This window comes from Jatropha curcas, chromosome 5 (genome assembly GCF_041381405.1).
Source record: "Jatropha curcas cultivar XTBG-Jc1 chromosome 5, XTBG_Jcur_1.0, whole genome shotgun sequence".
Taxonomy (NCBI): domain Eukaryota; kingdom Viridiplantae; phylum Streptophyta; class Magnoliopsida; order Malpighiales; family Euphorbiaceae; genus Jatropha; species Jatropha curcas.
Window position 1 is genome coordinate 1,217,446 of NC_143155.1, and position 26,597 is coordinate 1,244,042.

The 26,597-nt window shown below is 34.3% G+C and overlaps 4 protein-coding genes across 7 annotated transcripts; 2 read left to right on the forward strand and 2 right to left on the reverse strand.

The window, feature by feature from the left end:
• Positions 1-51: 51 nt before the first annotated feature.
• LOC105629923 (splicing factor PWI domain-containing protein) lies at positions 52-6,839 on the reverse strand. Of its 4 annotated transcripts, none has more exons than XM_012211573.4 (16): positions 6,527-6,839; positions 6,322-6,411; positions 6,081-6,203; positions 5,622-5,789; positions 5,443-5,529; positions 5,172-5,305; positions 4,018-4,065; positions 3,874-3,927; positions 2,875-3,648; positions 2,625-2,780; positions 2,444-2,497; positions 2,172-2,324; positions 1,817-2,008; positions 901-1,725; positions 499-566; positions 52-385 (listed from the first exon to the last, which is right to left on the reverse strand). In XM_012211573.4, exons 1-14 carry the CDS (start codon positions 6,545-6,547, stop codon positions 1,113-1,115), a joined length of 2,667 nt encoding a protein of 888 aa, XP_012066963.1. In that variant the 5' UTR covers positions 6,548-6,839; the 3' UTR covers positions 52-385; positions 499-566; positions 901-1,112. The 4 variants fall into 4 exon arrangements, with proteins under 4 accessions (XP_012066963.1, XP_020533363.1, XP_012066962.1 ...); XM_020677704.3 differs by having other exon boundaries at positions 2,604-2,780; positions 3,904-3,927; positions 6,527-6,838; XM_012211572.4 differs by having other exon boundaries at positions 2,604-2,780; positions 6,527-6,838.
• A 2,833-nt stretch (positions 6,840-9,672) lies between these two features.
• On the forward strand, positions 9,673-16,837 carry LOC105629924 (transcription initiation factor IIA large subunit). Its single transcript, XM_012211576.3, has 11 exons — positions 9,673-10,218; positions 10,453-10,623; positions 10,906-11,112; positions 11,263-11,314; positions 11,387-11,445; positions 11,681-11,800; positions 14,606-14,758; positions 15,485-15,548; positions 15,679-15,842; positions 16,310-16,393; positions 16,488-16,837. Exons 1-11 carry the CDS (start codon positions 10,093-10,095, stop codon positions 16,509-16,511), a joined length of 1,224 nt encoding a protein of 407 aa, XP_012066966.1. The 5' UTR covers positions 9,673-10,092; the 3' UTR covers positions 16,512-16,837.
• A 1,133-nt stretch (positions 16,838-17,970) lies between these two features.
• LOC105629925 (uncharacterized) lies at positions 17,971-18,896 on the reverse strand. The gene has a single exon (XM_012211577.3). The coding sequence runs from the start codon at positions 18,638-18,640 to the stop codon at positions 18,224-18,226; it is 417 nt and encodes a 138-aa protein (XP_012066967.1). The 5' UTR covers positions 18,641-18,896; the 3' UTR covers positions 17,971-18,223.
• Positions 18,897-20,913: 2,017 nt separating this feature from the next.
• LOC105629926 (Major facilitator superfamily protein) lies at positions 20,914-24,788 on the forward strand. Its single transcript, XM_012211578.4, has 14 exons — positions 20,914-21,258; positions 21,357-21,445; positions 21,835-21,913; positions 22,058-22,117; positions 22,199-22,265; positions 22,358-22,482; positions 22,580-22,681; positions 22,773-23,150; positions 23,246-23,293; positions 23,396-23,458; positions 23,567-23,647; positions 23,733-23,831; positions 24,170-24,307; positions 24,412-24,788. Exons 1-14 carry the CDS (start codon positions 21,043-21,045, stop codon positions 24,544-24,546), a joined length of 1,680 nt encoding a protein of 559 aa, XP_012066968.1. The 5' UTR covers positions 20,914-21,042; the 3' UTR covers positions 24,547-24,788.
• Positions 24,789-26,597: the final 1,809 nt, after the last annotated feature.

The following is a 26,597-nucleotide window of genomic DNA, read 5'->3' on the forward strand; positions in this document are numbered from 1 at the left end:
ATGTTCAGAAAGTTAAATGCAGAACTGCTCCGAAAAACTTGGACCCATATGTTCGCCTAAAGCCATAAAGATTTTGATACTTCGAATATTTATTGGTAACAACAAGAAAAAGGATTACATGGTAAACTATCTAACCAATTCCTACTCTTAAATGAAATATTTGCATATGCCAAAGATGGTCAAAAACCAATATTTCAGAAGTGTAAGTTATCTACATCTTAAATTGCAAAGCAAGTATTGGCCTTACAATACAGATCTAACTATTGCAACATACATACATGAGAAAGCCATCAAATAAACTCTAGGCAGATATCGGGATAAGACGAGCTCGAGAACAATAGCACCATGGAGAATTTTAGAAAACAAAGTCCCAGGAACTCTCAAGCTGCCAATCATACAAGTTAAAAGGAAACAAAATGAGAAATCAACTGCTAAAACCAAGCAGGTTAACCATAGAGTTGGAGCAAAAAAACACAATAAAGAATGATAACACTTCACCTGAATTTGTTCAAAATGATCCGCACACTGTCTGCTCAATCAATTCAGCTAGTTGACAATAATTTCATCTATCAATTGGACCAGAAAGCCAATTTTAGTATCAACCACATATTAGTTAAACTGGGTAGAGACCGGCAGGTTTATTATTTGCAGTAAGAAACATGTCTGAGTTAATATTACAGACCTTATTCTCATAATACTGAAACTCATTGCTAAAATAGAAGCTAGTAAGTAAATGTTTCATTAACGAAATGCAATAATTTATAAAACAAATTACAAAAAGTAAGCACCAGTGAGGCAATGAGATGCTTCGATCTCCATATCCCTGTTAATAACTGTTCTCATAATTTCAAAATTAATAATTGAAAGAAAGATTCCCAGCCAAGGGAAAACAATTATTACCAGAAAATCTAGCAGCAAGATCTGCATAAAGTCGCACTCATGAGAATAGCTCAGGAAACCCTCATTTATCCATTTCAGCTGCCAGCAGTAAACAGACTACATTAAAATAGTTACCAATATAAAAAAACTCCCGTTCAAAACAAAAGTCCCTAGAAAATATGTAAAGAACAACTTAACAAGAAAAAAATAATAATGTTCATTGCAGGCAACAATTAGTGATTAATGCCCTTCTTTGCTTTAAGTGATTCAAGAGCCTTCCTCCTCAATTCAATCTCAAGTTTCTTCTGCTCAGAATGTGAGTCTTCATTGTCACTTGGATGAGAATCCTTCCTCTGTTCATCATCAGAAGAATTAACATCACTTAGATCCTTCAATCTGAGGTTCTCTGCACGCCGTTCTTCCTTTCTACGACGCCGTTCCTCACGCCTCCGACGTTTTTCTTCCTTCCGCAGTTTCTTTTCTTCCTTCCTCCTCCTCTTAGCCTCTTTCTTTTCTTCAATATCAGAGTCATAGCTGTAATCATCATCTGAAGCCACTTCTTCCCTGTGCGACCTTTTATGCTTTCGCTTTTGCTTACTTGTGTGCTTGTCACTATCGTCAGAACCAGAATCAAATGCACCACCACCATTACTGTGATCAGCCTTCTCAACCAACATCTGCGTAGTTTCTGATTTATGGCGTCTACTGCTGTCCTTAATGTCGTTTGTACGTGAATGCTTTTTCTGATCAGATTTTTGGACCTCTCCTGCATAAGACATTTGTATGTCCTTGTGTCTCTCCTCCTCAGGAGTTACCAGATAATCCCCCTTCCGAGAACCTTTCTCACTGTCAGGAACATGTAAAAATTAGAGTTCATGCATACAATCCATTTGATCAAAAGCAGTAGGAAAGATGCGAATCCTGAAAGAAGAATAACCTCTTTATTTCCTGGTCTTTCTTTCTTGTTTCCCTAATATCAAGACGGCTCCGAGATTCAGTAACCAGACGACCAACCTCTCTTTCAGGAGAATGCTCATCCTTTGAATGGACCTTGACAGGAGAATCTTTCTGCTTACTCTTGATAGAAGAATGCATGGATTGTTTCTGCGAATACCTGGACTTGTAATCTCTGCTATCCATGAAAGAAAAACAAGAGCGACTTAAAAAAAATAAATAAATAAATAAATAAATAAATACCTATCAAGAAAGACAAATTAATTAGAAAAACTGACTCACTAAGAAGAACCAGAATTTTAAGAATCTATCAGAAATTGTTAAATTAAAATTCTAACCGAACATTATCAGCATCTCCGTCCTCTTTGCTAGATTCAGGACTTCCTTGATGAGGTTTCTGCTCCCTTGGTTTCTGTGTAGGGCTTAAGCTTTCATCACATGTGATTTGCGCCCTTTTTTGCCTCACAGGGCTAGCAGATTGACTAGAAGACCTACAATAGCAGCCAAAATGAGTTGGGGCACACAGTACAGATATCCAGCAAGTGATCAAAAGTTCATAAACATGTTGGCCGTTCGAGTGTTGGATGAACTATTAAAGCAGCTTTTTTACCTATTTCTTCTCACTCTTAGTTGCCTCACAGCGCTCTCATAAGGACTTGTCAACCTTCAGTGTCAATCCAAAATGAGTGTAACATATACATCCAATACTCAAAAAGAGAATAAAATATGACAAGCTAACAAGAATAAGGCATTGATTAAATTACAAATACCTCCTGTCCTGACTAGAATACCTCGTCCTTTCAAGTGATGGAGATGGTGACCTCTCTGGTGAAGGAGACAAAGATAACGGTCTATAACGCAAATCCTTGCGATCTTTTGCATCTCCTTGTGGTGACCTCAAAGAATTAGGGGGTCTACGTGGCACAGGAGATGATTTATCCCGCATACTGTAACAGAAATGTAAACGACAATACTGTCAAGGTAACAAGTTTTAATGTAAATAAAGGTAAAAGGAAGTCCCCAACAAAACTATGAACATACCTAAATCTTTCACCAGGGGATTGAACAGGTGACCTCCTACGTTCTTTTGAAGATCTCCTTACAGGTGAAGGAGACCTATGCTGGACAGGCGATGGACAACTCGATCCATAAGGTGAAGGAGATCTCCTACGGGGAGGAACCGGTGACCTCCTGCGGGGAGGAATTGGTGACCTGTGCCTTGGAGATATAGACCTCCGACGTGGAGTGGATGGAGACCTTTGATACCTCTGGCGAAGGAGAGAGGGTGATCTACGTCGAACAGGGGGAGATCTTCGCCGCACAGGTGAGGGAGATCTACGCTGCACTGGTGACGGTGATCTACGCCTCACTGGTGACGGTGATCTACGCCTCATTGGTGACGGTGATCGTCGTCGTCGAAGGGGGGAGGGCGATCGTCGTCGTCGAATGGGGGAGGGCGATCTTCGGTGTCGAAGGGGTGAAGGCGATCGACGGCGTCGAAGGGGTGAACGTGATCGACGGCGTCGAACTGGTGAACGTGATCGACGGCGCCGAACAAGTGAAGGAGATCTACGGCGAACTGGTGAAGGTGATCTGCGTCGATATGGAGAATGCAATCTGTGTCGCACTGGAGATGGTGATCTTTGCCTCAAATACAATGATCTCCTCCTTGAAGGAGAAAGGGAGTTCCTAGATGAATACCTCCAATGAGGTGAAACAGATCTTTTTTCTGGTGAGCGATAAACCCTATCAGATGAAATGGATCGCCTTCGTGCTTCTGGTGAGCTTGACAGACTCCTTGACTTGCGTCTATCACTGAGATACATATTACTGTATAAGACACTACAGTTTAAAAGATAAAGGAAACAAACAATAGAAAGAAACGTCCAAGTTATTCCAGCAATCCTTCATTAAATGTTATGTCATCACATGCACTTAACACCCAACTCTAGTGTGCCAACCAAACTAAGTAAATAGATAAAACTACAAGCCAATAAATTGAATGACTAGAATTAACCATCACTAGCATATATGACACACCCTGAATGACTTCTTGAATTTGAAAATGACCTGCTGTTCCGTGAAGGCGAGCCCCTGCAGAAGTCACTCAAAATATAGTAACAATCATGTTCAAATGCAAGCCAAAAGGCATAAACAATCTTTACAAATGAGAGGATAAATTACCTAGGGGGAGAATATGAGCGATCGGCTGACTGGGGAGATTGAGAAGACCTGCAAAACTTTGACCATTAAGAGGGATAGTCTTTCATGATTCCATGTCTTAGAGAAACTTGATGCTCTAAACTATTGAAAAAGAAAAAAAAAAATTCTATATCTCAAGAATCAAGTGTCCACAAAGGAAATGCTAACGAGATTAAACTCAACATACATGGTGCTTACTGTTTTTTGAAACGATAAAAAATGGTTGGCACAGCAATCAGCATCCCATATGATTAATTTGTTTAAGTATTCAATTTTGACAAAATGTTTGGCTGCCTTTTATTTTATAGAGTGCTTTATGCAAGCAGAATATTATAGTCATTAGTTAAGTTCCTGTTGCATTGATTCACCTATGCCACAGCCCATACAGATTACATGTTTTCATCTCCTTGAGGAGAGGTTGCACAGATTCTAGAGAATCAGAAAGCTTCTATTGATGTTCAAGTATCAATTAGAGAGTGGCCAAGGTGAACCGGACTATCATCCTGTGGGATGTGGCAGTAGTGGCAAAGGAAGAGTCAACTAATCACTACCATGAACCTAAAAGAATTCAAATTTACAGACTGATCCCAAATTGAACAACAAAGGGGGGAAAAAAAGAGGCACTTACAGATGAGAGAATATCCAGATCCATAATCCATTGTTACATAAAAACACTAAAATGCAACTGAGACTGGTGCAAATATCAGAGTATAAAGCTTTTGTTCCTAACCAGAAACAAATACCCAATACCAAGTAGGGATAAACACATTGCATGCTTGTGTTTGGTAAAGCATCCAATAATACTATTGACATGCAACAGCATAACAAGCTGTAGTTGTAGTACTGTTGTATCCAAGACATGGTCAAAAGCACATAGTATATTCAATACGGAACAAGCCATAGTTGAGACACATCAATGTGATAACATCATCACATAGAGCATATACTTCAAATCTATTTCATGTGCTATACTTTCAACAAACTGCACAATCAGATATTTAACATATTGCTAAAGGGAGATCTATCCACTAACCAATTAATTAAGTCTTTTATGTTTTTAATTAGTCAATTGGGAAAGTGAGGAACATTGGAACAGTAAGCAGTAGCACAATAAATACAAGATTAGAATGCCTAACCTGCTTCTTCCTCTCACTCCATTCCTATTTTCAGTTTCTTTCTCATCCTTCGGATCACCAGTTGAACCCTTCTGCATATATTTTGAGGTTGGATCCACAGCAGCAACGTTGGCCTTTGTTTCAGCACCTCCGTCCTACAGTAGTTTGAGGTAAAGGACATGAACCCAAATAATTGCAGAAGCTAGCTGAATGTCATGAAAACACAGACTAAGTTAAAACTGGAAACACAACTCTAGGGAATCTAACTCCGGCATGAATAAGTTAGCATTACCATCTTCTTCAATCTCTCTCGGTCAAGTTCTTTACCCTCCCTCTCTTTCTTCTTCTGAATTTCATTTGTTATCCTATCCATCTCTGCCTGCAAACCATGTTTTAACATTATAACCGGGAGGAAAGAGCAACCCAAACCATTAAGAGGTATACCATGACATCAGATTATTCAATTCAGACCTGCTTTTTGCGGGTTTCCTCTTCTTTGGCATCCAAGAACTGCTGAGGAACACCACTTTCATTCTTCTGTGCACTGAGAAGAAGTGTCCAAAGCTCTTTCATAAACTTTCCAGTGTTCTTCTCCATAAATCCAGTAAGTGATATTTGAACCTCCTTTCCATTCACTTCCTGCAATAGAATAAAAAACACAGCACATTTAAACAACAGGATGAATGTGAACTCAAAAAGTGCCAAAATCTAAGAAAAACAGACAACGATACTATAGCATAATTCCACTCAGCTGAAATCTGGAAGTGATAGGGTTTTCTATGCAAACTTAAGTCCATTCCTAAAGGCAAGTATGTGCACAACTATATTAGTACAGGCCCAGAAAAGAAAAAGGTTTCATCTCAAACAGATAAAAAGAGAAACATTAATTAATTAATGAAAACCAAATAGACTAATAAAGTCATTCAATACCTTTGCATCAAGAAGACCATAAATGAAGTTTATAAGAACTTCATCTTCAAACCCAAGAAGCTCTGTCACCCTATTAGCAATCCATGGTCTAATCACATCCATTTTCACTTTCCTCATGTCCACCTACCAAAACACAAACACAGTTTATACTGATAAATAGTGATACCAATAGAATTAAACCTCAATCTAACACCATCCAGCTCCAACTTCAAATACACTAAACAATGGTAAACAAACGAACCAGATGTTCCAATTCTGGAGCAAACTTCTGCGATTTCAACAACTTGGCTTGCTTGTTAGAGAATCGAGTGTCTTGATCAGCAGAAGTACCCTAAATATACAGACAACACAAACATGTAACTGCTAATTCAAATTCGAGATCCATAACTAACGAATTTGAGTTCAGATCTAACAACTACAGAAGAACCATGCCATACAAGACTTACCCGGAAAAACCCGCCCGACATTTTTTAGGGTTTTGGCGAAAGATGTTGTTGTGAATTAAAACAGAGTCGTAAGATAAGAGGAGTGACTATGCAATATATAATTATCAGAGGATGCGTAGATTACGCCATGGATTGGATACTGTGAACAAAAGCGAATGAAGAAAATTTGGAGAAGAGAAGAGTCGTTTATGGCTGTTGTCTCTCTCTCTCTCGACGCTTCAACTGTATGTGTAGATTCCCTGGTCGCGTCGCGCTAATGCGAGTGGGAGAGATTCGTCTTATGACTATTTTGCCCTAACCCTAATTTCTGAAATGGAAAAATGAGAAATTAATTAAGATATTAGTTGGGCCAAAAACATGAATATGACCATATACATAGACGTGGGATGGGATGAACAGTTTTTGAAACCAGACCCAATATCAAATCGATTTGATAATTTAGTCCGTATTGGATCGGAAAATTTAATTCCATTGTATTTTTTATAATTATTTATATTAAAATGTATAAATTAAAAATTTTGATTCATAAGTTAAATTTGTGATATCTAAATATGCAAATAAGCAAATAATTAGATGATAAAAATATCCTTAGTAAATTATTGTAAAAATGATTTTATTTATGAGAGGCTCAATCGGTTAAAATAGCGTTAGATGATAATGTAAATCTATTATACTCTTTATTAGTATCAATTAGGTATGTAATAATCATTGCAAATCAACCCAGGAAAGAACTATTCAAATCAAATCAGAAGTCAATAAGAAATATTTTGTGTGTAAAATGAGATTTTCAACAAAAAATAAAATAAACAGAATATTATAACTTTTGAATAAATTTTTAAATTTTTTTACCCTTATTTTAAAAGTCTTAATTTATGGAGAAAATAAAATGGTATTATTATAAATATACATTTTTACCCTTTACAAATGTAATACAATAAAATTGATAAGTCCAATTCCTTAATAAAATAACAAATCCAACTTATAAAACCCAATTATCTTAATTATGAATTGAAATATTAAAAATATAATTTTTTTTTTTCGAAAATATTGAAATGCAATTCTCTTTAAAACAAAATGTACTTAATGGGAAATAAAAAATTATATTGAACCACATTAAAAATGGGCAATAGGTAGAGACTCAATGGTCAATAAAAGATTGAACCAATGGTCCAAAGGTATGGGGCATGAATTATTGTAATTTGATTGTCAACCTTACATTTTCCCTGTCCGATATTTTCTCTCCAAAATGGGAAGATCAATAATTTGTTGGCTCCAAGAACAAAACACACCCGTTTAGATTAGATTTTAAATTTGAAAACTCTTAAAAATATTACATGCTTAATGTATTTTTTCTTATTCTTACAAAACATAGAACAAAAACTTCAATAATAAAACATATGATACCTACGAATTATGGTTTGGTCAGCAACGCAGACTGGACACGTGAAAAGAACTCTTAACAGAATTTATACTCTCCGTTTATGATGACATTCAATGTTTTTTTTTTTTTTTTTTTGGTTCATATTAATTCTTCTCCTCCTGTTTTGTTATTCACGTTAACTATCCTTTATATCCTCCTTTTCCTCTTAAGTTTTTGCATTCTAAATGATAAAGACTCTCCGTTTTTCACTTTCCTTTAGACTTCTCTTATTTCATCCTTTCTTTGTCTTGTGTTTTTCTGTCCCTTTATTTAATTTTCAGCTAACTCTTAATAATTTAGAGATTTTCCTTCTTTGAGCTAATACTATTTATGAGCTAATATTTAAACTAACCTTTAATTAATTTTGAGTTTAATATTTAAATTAAGCTAGCCTTTAATTAATTTATTTTAAACTAATATTAAACTAACATTTAATTAATTTTGAGTTAACCTTTAAAATAAAATTTAAGCTAAGAGTATCCATAAAAGCCCGATATTTATATATTTATCTTAAAAAAAATAAATTGAATCGTTAGAAATTCATCAATATTAAATTAATCAAAGAATTAAAAGATTTTCGTTATCGAATATAAGGGTAAAAACTGAATATTAACAATTTGATTTCTTTTAGAGAGAGTATTAAAAAAAAAAAAAAAGTGAAAGTCAGTATAGTTCCTCGTTCTCTAAAACTGAAAAAAAGAAAAGACGACGGCAAAGGGGATTTTTCCTTTCTCTTTTTATCTGCAATTCATGGTCAAATAAAACAAGCAAATTGTTCTCCATGACAAACTTCATCTTACTCAGCAATCCGTAAGACCAAATAAACATGAGGAACTCAATTGTAATTTTTTAATTACAATTTTTTAAAAATGTAGATACTTAATTTATAAACTTTTTTCATTTAAAAATAAAAATTGAAAATTTCAGCACCCAAAATATAATTAATATTAATTTTAATGTTCATTAAATGGTCAATCGGACTACAAACTCCTTTAGATCTCTCTTTGAATGGATTATGACATTAGGTCATTGTTTTGAGATGGTACCATAGTTGTGTTCGAAAATAATTTTTTAAGTAGTTTTTAATATGTTAACTGGTTAAAACATCTATTTTTTATGACATTTAATAATTACTTTTTCTGTTCAAAAATATAAGTTGTCTTGGTTTATTATTTTGTCCCAAAATATAAGTCATTTTGTATATTTTAAGAAGTAATAAATGATGTTCCAACGTTATTTTTGTTTACACTAAATACAATAAATATTTCATAAACAATTATTGGTTTTGAGATAAATGATAATTTGATCAAATTATCATTGAATTTGTTATAATTTAGGATAATTAATTGCTTCCTTAATTTTTGTGTAAAAATCTTAAACGATTTATATTTTGGGAGATAGAGAATAAATATTAAGATAGCGTTTTATAAAAAATTAATCACATATCTTTTAGCGTTTCATAAAAATCTATTAAAACAACTAACGTCTACACGCTACTGAATATTAAAAAGCTACTAAGATAGTTACTAAGTATTAAAAACCAACGGACCTTACGTCTTTCAATTATTTTATTTTGAACTTGTTTTCTCTTTGTATTAAAAAAAAAAAAAAGAAAAAAGAAAATTGAAGGTTGATCTGGACCGCCCACAATAAGTGGAACCCACAAAAAAACACATCACTGGCGGTAACGGATCAGTATAAGTAAGAAGTGGGATTAACACAAAACAATCAATCAGCGTCGATTACCCCCGGTCACAGCCATACTCCCTCCTCCCTCCTTTCCCTCTCCTCAATCCTCATTTGGGCAAAAAAATCTAGACCGCTGCCAGATCTTGACACGTGGACCCACTCCATATAATCGGATGCAAACCTATTTATATTCCACTCTTTATTCTTCTTTCTGGTCCGCTCCTCTCTCTTTCTCTCTCTCTCTCTGATCTCTCTCCTTGCCGTTCTCTCTCCCTCTTTGTATACAGACCCATCCCTCACATACCTAAACCCTAGACTTCACCTTCTCTAACAATCTTTCTTTGTCTTGAGTTTTTCCTTCAAGATTGATTTTAATTTTCCCGAGAAAATAAGAAGGAAAAAAAATTAATTTTGTCGAATTGAACTTTTTTTTTTGACGGGGGAGAGAATCGAGGAAATGGCGACATCGTCGGCCACAAGCACGGTCTACATCCATGTAATCGAAGACGTCATTAACAAGGTCCGTGATGAGTTTATCAACAACGGCGGTCCTGGCGAGAGTGTCCTTAATGAACTCCAAGGAGTAAGCAATCTTCTCATTTTTCTCTCTTTCTGTTACTTGTGTGTTTATATTTTTGGTTTTTGGTTTTCTGTTAGGAGTTTTGCCATTTTTCTATCTCGTGGATGTGATTACTGTATTTGGCGTATTGTTTTGGATCTGATATTGAGTTCTAGGGTTTTCAGATTTGATATTTGTTCTAGATTTTGGGAGTTCAATTTTAGCTAAACTTTTAATTTCTCTCTTTATTTTGTTTAGATTTGGGAGATGAAAATGATGCAAGCTGGTGTGATATTGGGTCCAATAGAGAGGTCGTCAGCTGCTAAGCCTGTACCTGGTGGTCCTATCACTCCAGTCCACGATCTTAATGTACCTTACGAAGGGCCTGAGGAGTATGAGACTCCTACTGCTGAGATACTTTTTCCCCCTGTGAGTCGTTGCCCCTCACTCTGATTACAATTATGATGTCTATCTGTAAGTAACTGAGGAGATTATTAAACTGAGAAAAGTGATTTTTTCTCGGCCTTTATGTTGAAAATTAATATAAAATTATTTAATTCTGTGTATGAATTCTGAGTAACTCAAATGGGCATTTTTTTTCTATCTGCAGCATGATTGTTATATATGTTAATTCTATATGACTATTGAAGTGAATCTCAAGTTTAGTTATTATGGCTTTTATAATTTTGATATGGGTTTCTGGAGTTGTAGACACCGCTTCAAACTCCCATTCAGACACCACTACCAGGAAGTGTGCAAACACCTTTACCAGGAAATGGTCAGACTCCTTTACCAGGAAGTGCAGACAATTCCTCTATGTATAACATTCCTACTGGACCTACTAGTGAATATCCCACTCCTGTTAGTGATACTGGTGGCAGTACTGAGGCAAAGCCTGGGAGGCCTAGTCCTTACATGGTAGGCACTAACTTGAATGCCTAGTTCAGCTTTTCAGAACTTTTATTACTCTAGTTCTTTGTTCACGCTATTAGCAGCCCAGTGCCTGCTCCCTTATCGTGCTTTTATGAGTATGTCATTGTGACTTTTCCCCTGTTGTCTTTCTGACAGCAAGCTCCTTCTCCTTGGATGAATCAAAGGCCTCCTCTTGATGTTAATGTTGGTAAGTTTCATAGTATATTGCCTCTTACTTTCTATTAAATGGTTCTTAATAATGAATTCGATGGTATTGTAGCTTATGTGGAAGGACGAGAAGAGGCAGACAGAGGAAACTCTCATCAACCCCTGACGCAGGTAATTGATGTTGCTTATCTATATTGAACCTGTGTAGTTTATTGCTCGAATCTATTGAAACTTCTGATTAAAGTGTAGTTCTGTGTGTTGAGGAAAATTCCTATTCAAAAAGATCTAAAAGCTAAATTTTTATCAGTGTACTTTGAAAATATTGGTCTTTCTCATCTAAATAATAAATACTGCTGTTACTGTAGATTGTTATTGGTTATCAGTTTTAATATTGGCAAAATTCCAGGACTTCTTCATGATGTCTTCTGGAAAACGCAAGCGTGAAGATTTTGCAACTCAATTTAACAATGGTGGGTTCATACCTCAGCAAGATGGAGCTGGGGATGTCCCCTCTGAGGCTTTACAGGTTGAGTCGGATTTTCTTTCTTTTGTTTTTGATATATGCTAACCTTTATCAATAAAAGAATTTCTGTCAGCCGCCTGCATTTCCCTGTTTTGTGTACCTTTTTTTTTTATTCTCTATTAATTCAAATATAGAATTTTTTTCACTGTTAGGCTTTTAGGGTCCTCATGTGTATGGGGTTCTATGAGTTAAGTGGCGTATATTTTTTTTATTTCTGGTCATCACAGTGTGTTGATTTGCTTGCATTTAAAAAAGTACTGTAGGCTTTGTCCAAGATGCATTGAACTTTGCTGCCCACTAGCTTCTGCATGATGTTGTGCCTTGTATTCTTTCAACTCTTGTATCCTGTTCATTGTGGGAGTCTTGGGATCTTCGATACATTTTCTCCTTTTATGGGGGAAATTTTTTGTGAACAATTTGAGTGCTGGATTATTTTGTGTGAGGAGGAGGAGATGATGAGCACACATCATATATTGAGGACGCATATAAGTATGCAAACTGGCAACTTGTGTGCTTTGTGTTCTTTGTGTTCTTTTCATGCAAATTTCACCCATAAAAAGAGAACTTTTTAAGTATAGGTCATCTGAATACAAATTTGAAGTTCTTTTTTTCCTTTTGGATTCTTTCTTAATTCCCCAACACCCCCCCCCTTTTGAAATTTGTTTCATTTATCTTATTATATCATCTTTCTTTACTTCATTCATGTGTTAATGAGTTGGCCTTCGAATTTCCTGTTTCGCAAAATGCCATTGTCAAAGTATTGAATTTTTTTTTTTTGAAGTTCGATTGGATCTATGCCATTAATATACAATGTCATGTTAATGTAATTACTAATTGGGATCTCGATCCAAACAGGGCCATTAGACCTTCACTGCATCACCCGATTCATGTGCTTTAAGGAGCTTCTATGGCTCTTAAGACATCTCTGTTTATGGTTAGAAAACTGTGGTGGACATCTATTTATTGAATGAAACTACCCTCATCCCGCCTTTCCTCTATTTTCAACCTGACTATGATCACTAGTGCCTAAACTCCTGGGAAGTGGTAGATATTAAAAAAGTGGATTTTTGGGCTTGTTAATGATATAGCGTTATAAATCCCACTTTTGGATTTTTAAAGCACACTGGCCTTGTTCAGGCACTAGTATAAGAGCCCTTGAATTATTAGAAGGATTGATCTTTCATGACAGTGAATGAATGATAGAAGTGCAATATTTTCCCTATAGTTTCTTGCTCATTATGAAGTGCTTTTTTCTTGACTTTGCATATGACCAGCATGTTTTAATATACCTAAACTATATCACAGTTTTTTATGAATAAACCAAGTAATGTCCATCAGGTTATTTCTATGATTATTTATTTATTTTTTGACTTCATTGTTCGAAGTATTCTAAATGCTATAAGTTTTTAGTTGTTAAACGGCTGGTGGAACTGTCTTTTAAGCTTGGACCAATTTATTTCATCATCTGGATGCATAAATTTTACTTTTTCCTTTACTTTCTAGTGTGAGCACCTGTGTAAAACTTCCATCAGATAATATTCAAAATTGGTCATTTGGTTTATACCTGACCAGTCCGACAAGCTTATTCATCTCAGTTTGATCATTTAGCTGTGTTCTTTTGCCTGTCAAGAAATTCTTTTGAGTAAGTGAAATTAATTATATGCTAAATGATCCAAGGTTTCATTTGAATATGTAGAGATTTGTAATAATTGTGTATTTGGATTTAACATCATGACAGTTTTCACTTGTAATATACCTTCCATCATCCATTTTCTTTTATATATCTGCAATTCTGTCACTTGTTGTCGATGAAAGTTTGCCTAGACTTTAATTCCGGGGATAGCTGGTCTTGCCTGAGAAACGAAGCTTTTTACCAGTACCTTGTGTCTTTTGAAGCCTGGATATGTTTGTTAGTTGAGTGATTAGAACTAGACAGTCAAATTGAAGTAGTGAAATTTTAATTGTTCTTTGTTGGGAATGTACATATTGCTTTAGGTAAAGGTCAGCTATGTTATATTTGATAAGGTATATAGGTAAAGGTATGCTATACTTGACTTTTGAGGGAGGGGGGGGGGGGGTTGATTTAGTGGCAGTGGGTGGCAAGGTTGCTTTGTTACTGATTCCATTAGGAACCGCAGATTATCATCTAGAGACAACTGTGTTTGAGACTGCCTGGTATTATTTCAACTGGTTTACATAGTTTTGCCTTTCATTTCATTTCACAAAGATAATAGAATATGTGAACAAAAGAACACAACTCAGAAAATTTGACTCCAGTTGGCTGCCCTTCAACCAGTGATCTCCAGATGAATGATTCACAACCTTCTTACGGTTGATGTTCTGGCTTTTAATAACCCATACATTCTTAAGGAATTGGCATGTTCTGGCTGGCTGCTAATTTTTTTCAGTGACTTCCAGGATTGGGAAATAATCTTTTTGGAATGGATGGTAATACAATGCTGGGGGATAAAATCACTTTCTGTTGTTTCCTAATGGCGACAACATTTAAGCTCAGACATGCAATCATTATAATTTATCCCTGGTCTATCCATCTGAACCCTCAGCTAACTCCTCAATAACATGTCAAAATAACTATTTCCATAATTTGCAACCATATCGTCATTCTGAAAGGGCAAGAGATCAGTCATCATATCATTATATTAGCATCACTGACTGTCTTGTGTGAACTGTATGGTAGCACCATGAATATGGAAATATTTAGATCTTGTGTGTACTGTCACTCTTCTAGAGGCTTGCTTAATATGAGAAATTTGTGTATATCTTGAATCATGTTATGGTAAATTTCAGGCAAGCCAAGGAAATGGTTCCCTTGGTAGGTGTGACACAATCACCAGTGCAAATATAGAGATCTTGTCGCATGCAACGAGGCGGGTTTTGAAGATTCCCCAACTGGATGGGCCGATACCGGATCCTTATGATGATGTGCTTTCGACTCCCAATGTAAGTAATTGTCTCTGATGAAATTTCCCTGGAACACCTAGATGAAACCTAATACATGTTTGTCTAACAATTGAAAATTATTTTGAATGAATATATGCATCAACAGAAGGCTGCTCTTGGATATACCTGTTTGTCTAATAATCAAATTTCCTTCTCTGTAAAAGGGTCAATAAATGATGGTCTATTCTTTTTTCCGGGTTCTATGAGCGTAAATGGGGAAACTTCCTCCTTCATCGCTAACTAGAGTGCCTAAACAAAAAGGAGGGAACTAGTGTTGGTCCTGTTGCACGGCCTCGTGTTTCTCACCCCATATCCTGTAACATTTGTACTAATTTTGAATCCAGCAACAAAAAGAAAAATGAATGTTTGTTGATATTCTTGGTTTTCTAATCAAGTGACCTATGAGATTCATATTGCCATCAGTTCTTGAGTACCTACTTGTCTGAAGTTTGTTCATGGTCACATTGTTGCACACATCTTACCATCCTTTTTTGGTGGCACCTGTACAATTTGCTAAAAAAACTGGTCTGAAATGAATATTTTTGAATTTGGTGACCCAGAAAAATAGCAGGCTAATCTGGAAAGAGGCTGAGCAATTCATTATCCACGTGTTGCATAGAATTTCTTTTTTGAAAAAATTTCTAGTATTTTGGTGAAGATATTCATTTATTCATTTGCTGACTGAATATTTTGTTTTTCTTCTTTTTAACTGTTCTTTCCTTCAAGATATACAACTATCAAGGAGTTGTCAATGAAGACTACAACATTGCAAACACACCGGCACCTAATGGTAAGTTGGTGAAGTACATTTTGATGGTTATGTTTCTTTTCCAATGGCTACTTTAGCCTCTGTATTTTGCGTCTGAGAGAGATATAACTAAGCTGTATATTTTTGGTTTTGCAATCTGCCCTCTTCCCAGACATACAAGCAAGCACACCTGCTGTTGCCCCTCAAAATGATGCTGTAGATGATGATGATGATGAGCCGCTGAATGAAGATGATGACGACGATGATGATTTGGATGATGTGGAGCAAGGAGAGGATATGAACACTCAGCATTTGGTTTTAGCTCAATTTGATAAGGTAGAATTAATACTGATGACAAATTGTAGGGGGTCAAGAGTAACAAAGTTAAATGAAATTATGAAAATTAACTTCAAGGTTGTAGGGGTCAGGAGTAAGAAGTTAATTGAAATGATGAAAATTTGTAGACTTCAGGTGGCTACAAGGTATTGTTAACTACGGAAGAGAACAAGTAAAAGTTTTCAGTTTTGGGACTAAGTTTAAAGATAGTGATGACAATTTTTAAAGAAGGTTGTGGGGAAAATTTGAAGAGAAAAGAGAGAGGGGGGGGGGGGGTTGAATATATATAGTTTTAAAAAATTTTCGTGCTAAACATGTGAAAAATAGAAATGGCACAAGATTTGAGGGGCCATGGCCCGCTAACTATCAATTCGGTTCGGCCAATACTTGTTGGGTGGATGGGTTGGTAATATAGCCATGTGTATAATGTGAGTCTTATCTGTTGATATCATAATTTGCATGTATAGGTGACTCGTACCAAGAGCAGGTGGAAATGCACACTCAAGGATGGCATCATGCACATAAACAACAAGGACATTCTCTTTAATAAGGTGAATGTTTGTGCAAAGATATAACAATCCCAATTCCCCACCTGGTATCATGTTTAAGTTCTAAAATTTCGGTACTGTGCTTTTATTTCTGCAGGCAACGGGAGAATTTGACTTCTGATTTTGTTGGAGAAATCTCCTTGTTATCTATTAGTATTTATCTTAAAAGAGCAAATTCTGAGGTGTTGTTGGGTGTTTCATAAATTTTCTTTTATCGTTCAGTGAGAGCTCGGGGAAGTGAGTGAAATGCTTTGGTTTAATGTCTTTCTAAAAGACTGGGTTGGATGGTTGGCCTATTGTACATAATGGAAGAGCTTATTCAGCCTTATAATGGGTGGCTACTTGAGGATTCTCTTAAATGTCTACCATTTCTCTAATTAAATTTGTAATTTTATTTTATACTAATACACTTGAACATAATTTAGGAATCAAATTGTTTTTTTTTTATGCTGTTATTTTTCTAAGCTGTGAAAACAGTATTGTGCTTTATTCTGGTATTCTTGTTATTTGACTAGCAAATCCTTGCTTTCCAAACCAACCTTAGCATTAGATATTCTGCAAGCTAATGAACATTTGTAATGTTGGGCTAATGCATTTACAGATGTTTCATAACATATTAAATTAAAGTACATCTATAATTTACTACATCATAAAATACAAAGTCAAGTTGTATCACTTCTTGAAGCTCATGACCTAACATAACCCAAAAAGATGAAGTCTCTTTAGCAACTCAAATTCCATTAATACAAATTGCATACAGATGGTCGTCGTATAGAAAAAGGTTCTGAAATATGAGAATATAGTTTGTGATCGTAAATATGAGGTGGGAATATTTTTGTATTTTAGTTCAGAAAGCTTCATATTTCGAAATCTTTTCGAGTTCATCTATCTGAAAAAGCAAAACAAATTTATTTTCTTTTCATCAGAATCAATAAAATAAGTGTTCAATAAGCTATATTAAGCTGAAAAAAACCACTACTTTAACTGTACTCTTATACTAAACTTTGTGAAAGTTGCAATGTCATCCTCACCATTGTTACAAAGATATCTTAATTTGAAACTTTAGTTGCACTAACACCTTCAAATTAATAAGGTTAGGTTTTACATTGAAATAACATGTTTTGTGGGATCTAAAACCTACGAGAAGTCAATCAACTTATTTTTTGTTGATTTGTAATGATTACTAATAAATTTTTTTTGCAGATGAATATTTCTTATAATCATTTTATTACAGTCATCTAAATATAATAATTTTCTGTTAAATAATATTTTCAAAAGATATTCACCTTAACAATAGCATAACTAAATATATATGTTGCATAATATATGAAGCAATTATATCTTTATCGTTGATTATTACATTTAATAGCAATTGCTACTAAAAAAATTTTACCAAACACTAATATTTATCCATTAACCACTATCAGTTAGCAGTTGGTATGATTAGCTAAACCAAATTGGTCTTATGTCCTCTATCTCCTACCTAAACAAAAAATCATCATTTGGTATTTGCATGAGTGAGAAAAAAAAAAAGGTTAACATAAACTACACATGAATGTATTCAAGTGCCAAAATAGAGATTTAGTAGGCAAAATAGGATAAGAATTGAATTTAATCTCACGAAAGGGATACAAATATCATTTTTCCAATACAGGAGAAAATCAAACAAATGGCAAACCACCTAAAGGCAATTTTCCTGCATATGTAGTAGAAACTGAATCCTTAACCAGAGGCGATTTGGGTGTTTGGGACCAAGAAAAATCCTAAGTGATGGATTGACAAAACTGAATCTCCATGAGGTTTAAAGCACAAAGATATAAATTTGCAAATCAATCACTCTGCATTGTTCACAAGAACACATTTAGATTGAAACGTTGTGAACAACGAAGATTGCTCCATGTATCCGCCGCCGCCTCCGGCCACTGTGGCCGGATGCTGCCACTCTCTGGGGACACAATTTGCAGTTTTCTTGTCTTGGTTGCCATTGTCAATATCTCCAGTAATTACAGGAAACCTGAATTCTTCTCCCTGTTGTGGAGAGGGTGGTGGTGATATAATGAGTGGTGATAGAAGAGGGATTGGAGTAAGAGGAGACATCTTCTCCTTAAGAATGTTGTTATTGCCATTATTATCAAGAAGAAGAGAAGCTGGAGCTTTCTTTTGTAGCCTTGTTGGGGGTTTGCCATATTTGGTTTTTATCTTGGGTATAACTTGTGTTTGTCTCTGGAAAATATTGTCATCTTCCTCCATTGTTCTTGAGCTCCGTTTACATAAACTTGCAAAAATTCTCTCTTTCTAATATCTCAATTTGAGATATGAAATAGCTAGAAATTAACTTGCAAGAAAAATAATGTCTGTTTGTTCTTTCTTTCCAACAATTTGGATTCTCTCTCTTTCTCACTACCCCTCTTCTCTATCTATCTCTCTCCCTCACACACTCACAGTCACAGGGAAAGAGAAGCATATATGGTATATTATAAAACTTTTTCTTGGGAATCTCAAAGAAGGAGATTGGCCATTAAAGGGTAGTTAGTTAATAACTGTTACTTGCTCAAAATGACATTTAGACCTAGTCTTTGTTTCTGGATGGCTAAAAATATTTACTTTCTTTTTTTTTTTTTTCCCTTCCTTAGGGGGATAAAAAAAGATCTCTCCTTTCCTTAAAATTGTGAATATATACTTGAAATATAACAGAATTTGTTATTGGTTTTTTGTAATATTGTTAAGTTTAGCCTATTGTTATTACCTCCAACAATTCATTAATTGATGAAAATGTTTAGTGTTGGGTAATTTACAAGTACCACTCTCAACTTCTTTTCCTACTATAAAAATGACTTATTACATCAATTTTACCATTCACATTGATAGTTGCTTTTCTGTTCCAAATTTATATTTCTCCTTATCTTTTACAATATATTTATTATATTATAAAAATACAGAGAATCTATAAATGAATTAGTTCATAAATCTATTAAACCAGTTAGTTCATGAGTTTACCTAACAAGCTAGCTCGTAAGCTTTTTCCTGAATATATGAGTCAGTTTGCGAGCGTAAGCTAAGCTTTCTCAAGCTTAAACTTAGCTTGTTTAGCATGAAAATCAAATTTAAATCTTATTTATTTAGAAAATGATCTCAAATAGAATCGTGCTTTAATCAAATTGATCGGTCTAGAGTTGCTTGCCAACAACTTAATTTATTTATAATCCTAAATTTGAAAAACTGTGATGAATTATATTAAAAAACTATAATGAGCTTCATTATTAGGGGATCGGAGAAATAGAAAAGAAGAGATTAGATTTTCACTTTGGGAGACATTAGAATTCAAAAGGGAGATGAATGAGAATCATTTTGTCTGAATAATAGCTCAAGTTGACATTTCTTTTTTCTTTTTTTTTTTTTTTTTTTTTTAAAAAAGTGGGTTCCTCAATAATGTCTAAATTAGCATATGAATCACATTATTTTTAAAAAGTGATTTGGAAATTTTCATTTTTCAATTATGTGAATTATAAGATCTTTTCATCCAAAAATTACAATTTTCTATCCAGCGAAAAATATTAAAATACCATTTTCGAATCATCTTTTGTAACCTTAGAAAGAATGGTATTTTAATATTTTCAATTGTTTTTTAATGGAGAAAATTACATTTTTTTGGATTGGAGGATTTTGTATTTTAGTTTTTTTCATTTGTATTTTAGTATTTTCACTTAAGAGATTAAATATTAACTTTAGGAGACATTAGAATTCAAAAACGAGATAGATGGTGAATCAATTTGTCCAAATAATAGCTTATAATAATGTCTAAATTAGGAGAAATTTTTAAGTAGATTTAGTCTACCACATCAGTTATAGACTCACAAAATAAAATTACATCAACGATTTGTTTTTTCCCAGCTTATTTCTTATTAATTCTTTAATGTTTTCCTTTGATTAGAGATAGAAAACGTAGTTGCGTTGGTTTAAAAGTTAATGATGTAGGACGAGAAAAAAAAAAAAGCTATTGATATGTTTTTATTTCATCGGATTAGGACGTGGTAGACTAAGTTTATCTAAAAATTTCTCCTAAATTATCATATGAATCACATTATTTTTAAAATGACTTGAAAGTTTTTACTCTTTAATTATGTGAACTACAAGATCCTCTCATTAAAAGTGTAATTTTCTGCCCAATGAAAAGTACTAACATATCCTTTCAGATGACCTTTGTTATCTTAGAAAGAATGGTATTTTAGTATTTTCACCTGATACTTAATAGAGAAGATTGCACTTCTTTGGGCGGAAGGATTTATAATTTCCGAAATTAGAGGGCAAAACTCCCGAGTAATGTTTAAAGTAGTGAGGCCCGTGTGCTAATTTGGAAATAATTTAGGGCCCATTCTTATTTTTTGCTTTTTAAATAAATTATTTTAATATATATATATATATATATATATATATAATACTACGAGAATGCTTTTCTAAGTTGGAAAAAAAAAAAAAAACATAAAGGAAAAAAGCTTTTCTCGTTGCAGTTACCTACCACTCGAAAGTCAAAAGTGGAAGCATCCGATTCTAAGTTCGGGTGTAGTAGACCACAAATTTTCTCACACAAGAAGATATGGAAAGTGGGAACTCCATAACTACCAACCGTCTGATCCCTGATAATCAATCTCGCTATGGCTTCCACTACCTTAACTGTGCCTTTGCTGAAAGTCTCACAATTCCACTCTCCATTATTTAAGCAACCAAGATCCAAATCTCACTCTTTCTTCTTCGTCAATGCCTTCAACGATCGAAACCCAAACTTCAGAAAAGCTTCTTCTCATTTAAAGGCCAAGTTTCCCATGTCGTCAAAAGAGCCATTGCTCACTGGTCGCAGGCTCGGATTCGATGTTAGCTATATAAGCCAAAACAAATGTTGCTTTCTGCTTCTAAAAGGCAATAGAAATGTTGGGTTTGTCTTTAATTTTGATTTTTTTTTTGTGGGTAGGTTGAATATTCTGCTGGAGAGGAAGCAGGGTCGCTTGTGCCTGACGCAACACAGCAGGAGGCTTTTTCTTGGTCGTCTGTGATTTTTCCGTGAGTTATTTTGGTTGTTTATTTTATTAAACGAGTGTGTTTTTATCATTATTGTTAATGGGTACTTCTACTTTGCTTTTTATTTATTGTTGAATTAATGTTTGATAGATTATTGAATAAATTGTAATGGCTAAGTATTTAATTCTATGTTTTTGCTCTGCCTTTTTTGTAATAAGTGATTGGGCAGTAGTTAGGTTCAGTAGAGACTTTAATATTGATCAATATAACCTCGATTTGGGAATTTTGATGAAGCGTCTTGTTATTAAAACTGCAGGTTTATTTGAAGTAATTTACGCGCTAACTGTCTTCTATGTTTGTGAAATTTTCGCTGAATCTGTTTTGCATCCACTGTGCTATAATTTTCTCAAATTTGGTACATGAGATTTTAGGTTTCTGTTCCCAGCTTTGGGAGGATTGCTATTTGGATATGACATTGGTGCAACTTCTGGCGCTACCATATCATTGCAGGTGCTTCTGAGTTTTGGCGGTTCCTTATAACATTTCAACCCACATTTTATTTTGAGAACATAATGAACATAATTTTTTTGCACTATTGATAAATAATCTGTCTTTGTTAAATCTGATGTGTTTCTTTGTCTTTCAAAATTTCAGTCAGCAGAGCTCAGTGGGACAACATGGTTCAATCTTTCAGCTGTTCAGCTAGGTCTTGTGGTAAGATTAGCATGTGCTAATAACTTGTCTATTTATGATTAATGCATGTTGTTTTCTTATATTAGAGTGCCTTTAATGTAGGTTAGCGGTTCTCTTTATGGAGCTCTTCTTGGTTCCCTCCTTGTCTACCCAATTGCAGATTTTCTAGGTACATCAATTAGCTATTAAGTTTATTCTAAAGTTCCAGAAGATATTACTGGATTTGTCACCCATTTTCTTTTTTTGGGTTCATGCATAAAGGAAGGAATCGGGAACTTATTATAGCGTCTGCGTTGTACATGCTTGGTGGTCTAATCACTGCATATGCTCCAGAACTCAATGTTCTCTTAGCAGGACGTCTTCTTTACGGTCTTGGCATTGGTTTGGTTAGCTTCATTGAACTTTTAGTTATTTGTTTGCTAGAGTTTGTTGATAGTATGATATCCATTTTCTGTTCTAATAATGTCTACTCTCATATGATAGGCCATGCATGGTGCTCCTCTGTATATTGCTGAAACTTGTCCATCACAAATTCGTGGAACTCTAATATCACTGAAGGAACTGTTCATAGTCTTAGGAATTTTGGTATTTTAAAAATCGATTTGTCTCCTCGTCATATTTAACTTCTTCTTTTTTCTTCCTTTAAAAATAGCCAAGTTAATGAACTTCTATGCAGTTGGGATATTTTGTGGGAAGCTTCCAAATTAATGCAGTTGGAGGGTGGCGTTACATGTATGGCCTTGGTGTCCCAATAGCTTTTCTTATGGGACTAGGAATGTTGAGTCTCCCACCCTCTCCACGTTGGTTGCTTCTTAGGGCAGTTCAAGGTAAAGCATCTTTACAAGAGTATAAAGAGAAGGCCATTTTTGCCTTGAGCAAACTAAGGGGTCGGCCTGCTGGTGACAAAGAGTCTGAGAAGCAAATAGAAGATACCCTTGTCTCCCTGAAGTCTGCCTATTCCGAGGAGGAATCTGAGGGCAGTGTCTTAGAGGTGTTTCAAGGACCAAGTTTGAAAGCCTTCATTATTGGCGGAGGTTTGGTACTTTTCCAACAGGTGCTTCTTCCTCTTTGTTATTTATGAGCAGCTGTAAAATGAAGAGAGTTGGGGATATAATGTTTTTGAACTGACTTTTGGCCTGATTGTGATAGATAACTGGACAACCTAGTGTTCTATATTATGCAGGTCCAATTCTTCAGGTACTTGATAATTAAAGTTAAACCTTTCCGTTTGTGAAATGGATGGTATGCTTTTATCTTATATTACCCGATCATTTAATTTGTTTTATTGTGTTATGCAAGAGTGCTGGATTCTCTGCAGCCACTGATGCCACTCGAGTTTCTGTCATTATTGGGTTATTCAAGGTAACTATCCTATTGGGAAGACTTTGCTTTGTGGATAAATATTCTCTCTCCCTTCCAAGTTTGATCTTATTGCTGATGTTTATTATAATTGGTTGCGTATATCTGCAGTTGGTGATGACATGGATAGCTGTCCTAAAAGTTGATGATCTTGGAAGAAGACCCTTGCTGATTGGAGGAGTTGGTGGAATTGTATGTGTACTGCTATTTTCTCAATATTTTTTCTTTTTTAACTTAAAAGTATGAAGGTACATTCTTCTCTCTGTATCTGTTACAGGCCCTTTCGTTGTTTTTGCTTTCTGCTTATTATAAAGTTCTTGGAGGCTTCCCCTTTGTTGCTGTTGTAGCTCTGCTTCTCTATGTTGGTTCCTACCAGGCAAGTAATATTGCCTTTTGGCTGCTGGCAAAGTCCTTTTTTTCCATATCCATGTTGGATTAACTGCTCCTAAAACATATAGGCTACAAAAATCTATAAAAATATATATTAGAACAAGCTGTAGGCATCATAAAAGAATTCCCAAAATGAAAGCGGTAAAAAGAGAAAGAAAAGGATAAATTAGGAGATGGTTTCCTTTCTCTCATAATGCATTTTCCTCCTCCGCCTGAATTTAATTGGCTTGGGTTGAAAGTTCTCTTGTAACATTTTCTTACATTTTGTTAGATCAAGGTGAAGGTTTATCCTGAAAATTATGTTCTCTCCATGTCCCATTTCAGATATCCTTTGGGCCTATCAGTTGGCTAATGGTATCAGAGATTTTTCCACTTCGCACTAGAGGAAAGGGAATAAGTCTTGCAGTTCTTACTAACTTTGGTTCCAATGCCATTGTAACCTTTGCATTCTCACCATTAAAGGTATTAGTTTGATCCTATTATTCCTTTCCAAGTGTATTGCTCGATAAAAACCTTTTGTTCTGCACAGTTAATGGGATGATCATCAACATCTTTTCATTCTGCAGGAGTTGCTGGGAGCTGAAAACCTTTTCGTTCTTTTTGGGGCTATAGCTTTGTTGTCGCTGTTGTTCACCATATTTTTTGTCCCAGAAACTAAAGGTTTGAGCTTGGAAGAAATTGAATCTAAATTCTTAAAGTGAAAGCTCAATGCATTTGGAACCATTTGTCATATGCTCCTAGTGCGCAAAAAGTTATGGTTAGTTCATTAGCTTACCTTGATGTGATCTTGAAAGGTAAATTAGTTGCAGCTTTATCCAATGTATTTGTAAATATCATGAGGAAAATATGTATCTTAGAAGCTGATTGGTAAACTAAGTTTATACGTTGAAGTTGTGTGGTTTAATTGTCCATACCAACTAATAGTTGATAGCAGTCACTGGAAGTTGGTAGTTGTTGATAATTTTAGTTCAGTCGTTATTAAAATGTATATGTCGTTTAATGATATAATTGTTTTTATATGTTATGTTGTATAATGTATTTTTTTATTATTTTAAAGTGAATATGTTATTTTTAATTTGAGGTACTAATTAAATAACTAATACTATTTAATTATATAAATATTTAATAGAAGTTTATTATTTTTAAATAATTATAAATTAAATGATAAAAATATTAATTCGAAAAGAAAATTAATTTTATTAATATGTTTTTATAAGGTTAATAAAGTCCAAATTTATTTATCTATTTATAATTTATAATTTGTATATAAAAGTATGAATGGGAAGAACATTGAGATTGACATTTAATAATAACAAATTACCCTTTAATTTTATTGCCTAAAAATTATATTTAATTGGTTAGCTTAGTTTTCTATTATATAAGAGAAAATTATTAAAGAAGTAATATTTATTTTAACTCAATTAATAATAAGATATATCTATTGACAACTAGCTGACCGTAATTAGTATTTGATTTCCACAAAAAAAAAAAGACAGCTTGTTAGCGATTGATCTGTGATCGCTCAGGACGGACGATTAATAAAAAATATTTGTAATAGTAGCGACCGACGTGGTCGCAGTTGCTAATATTCGTGCCAAGAATTGGCGCCAACCATAGCTATAGATTAGCGACAACTCCACAACGTAAGAGGTACAATCCGTCGCTATATTTGGCGCCAAATCTGTGGCGGGAATTGGTGAGAATTAGTAGCGACAGATTAGCGACCACTTTACGACAGGTGTGACAATCAAAATTCCATATCTATTAGCGACAGATTAACGACCACTTTTACATCTTAGCGACAGAGTCTGTTTGCTACATCAATTAAAATAGGGACCAATTTACTAATTTTAGCAATCGATATGGTCGGTCGCTAAATTTTTAGGGCGATTTAGTCGCCTTCCTCTCTCGCGCGAGACTGAATCAATCTCACGCCTCCTTCGTCTCCTCTCTCACTCTCTGTCGTCTCTCTCCTTGTGTCTCACTTCGACGCCGGTCATCAATGCCCCTGTTTTCGCTCGCCGCCGCCGTCCAACAGGTAAGTTATTTGTTATTTGTCTTTTTTTTTATTTTTTTTATTTTCCTTATTTATAATCTGCAGTTGTTAATGTTTACGTTATTTTTTTTTTTGACATTTTAATTTTTTTATTTTTGTTTAGTTGATTGTTTATTGTCCGTTTATTGTTTGATTAATCTGCAGTTAACTTTGTGTTATAATTTATTATTTTGGTTTTGTTATTAATTATTTATTATAATTTGTTTGTTGTTTGTTTATATTTAAGATTAATGGTTTTGGTTTATATTGTTTTTATGTTTTGTTGTTTGTTTTTGTTAGTAAAAATTCTGACTTTGGATTAGTTTTTTGTTTTTTTTGTTATTTTTTAGATATTAGTTATGGTTTTTTTTTTTTTTTTTTTTTGTATAGTTTGGTTAATTGGTTTTTATGGTTAATTAGTTTGTATGTTAATTGGTTTTAGATATTAGTTTGTTGGTTTTTGTATATAATGAATTAGGTTGTTGTTAATTAGTTTAGTTTGTTAATTAGGTAAGTCCTTTAATTAGATTAGTTTTCACATATAATTTCTTAGAGATAAAAGAAAAAACGTTGTTATTATAATTTGTTAATGTGTTTGTTAATAAAAATCTTCTTTAGGATAGTTAGTTTGTTAATTAGTTCAGTTTGTTAATTAGTTTAATTTTTTAATTCGGTTAGTTTTTTATTTATTTTCTTGTCAATTTTATGCAGACTCAA

Coding starts and splice junctions, on each gene's coding strand:
- LOC105629924 (XM_012211576.3), top strand. CDS start 10,093: ATGGCGACATCGTCGGCCACAAGCACGGTCTACATCCATGTAATCGAA. Junction 10,219..10,452: donor TCCTTAATGAACTCCAAGGA/GTAAGCAATCTT, acceptor TATTTTGTTTAG/ATTTGGGAGATGAAAATGAT. Junction 11,446..11,680: donor CTCATCAACCCCTGACGCAG/GTAATTGATGTT, acceptor GCAAAATTCCAG/GACTTCTTCATGATGTCTTC.
- LOC105629926 (XM_012211578.4), top strand. CDS start 21,043: ATGGCTTCCACTACCTTAACTGTGCCTTTGCTGAAAGTCTCACAATTC. Junction 22,118..22,198: donor CTGTTCAGCTAGGTCTTGTG/GTAAGATTAGCA, acceptor CCTTTAATGTAG/GTTAGCGGTTCTCTTTATGG. Junction 23,151..23,245: donor GTTTGGTACTTTTCCAACAG/GTGCTTCTTCCT, acceptor TGATTGTGATAG/ATAACTGGACAACCTAGTGT.
- LOC105629925 (XM_012211577.3), bottom strand. CDS start 18,640: ATGGAGGAAGATGACAATATTTTCCAGAGACAAACACAAGTTATACCC.
- LOC105629923 (XM_012211572.4), bottom strand. CDS start 6,547: ATGTCGGGCGGGTTTTTCCGG. Junction 6,412..6,526: donor TGTCGGGCGGGTTTTTCCGG/GTAAGTCTTGTA, acceptor CTGTATATTTAG/GGTACTTCTGCTGATCAAGA. Junction 3,649..3,873: donor AATTCAAGAAGTCATTCAGG/GTGTGTCATATA, acceptor TATGTATCTCAG/TGATAGACGCAAGTCAAGGA.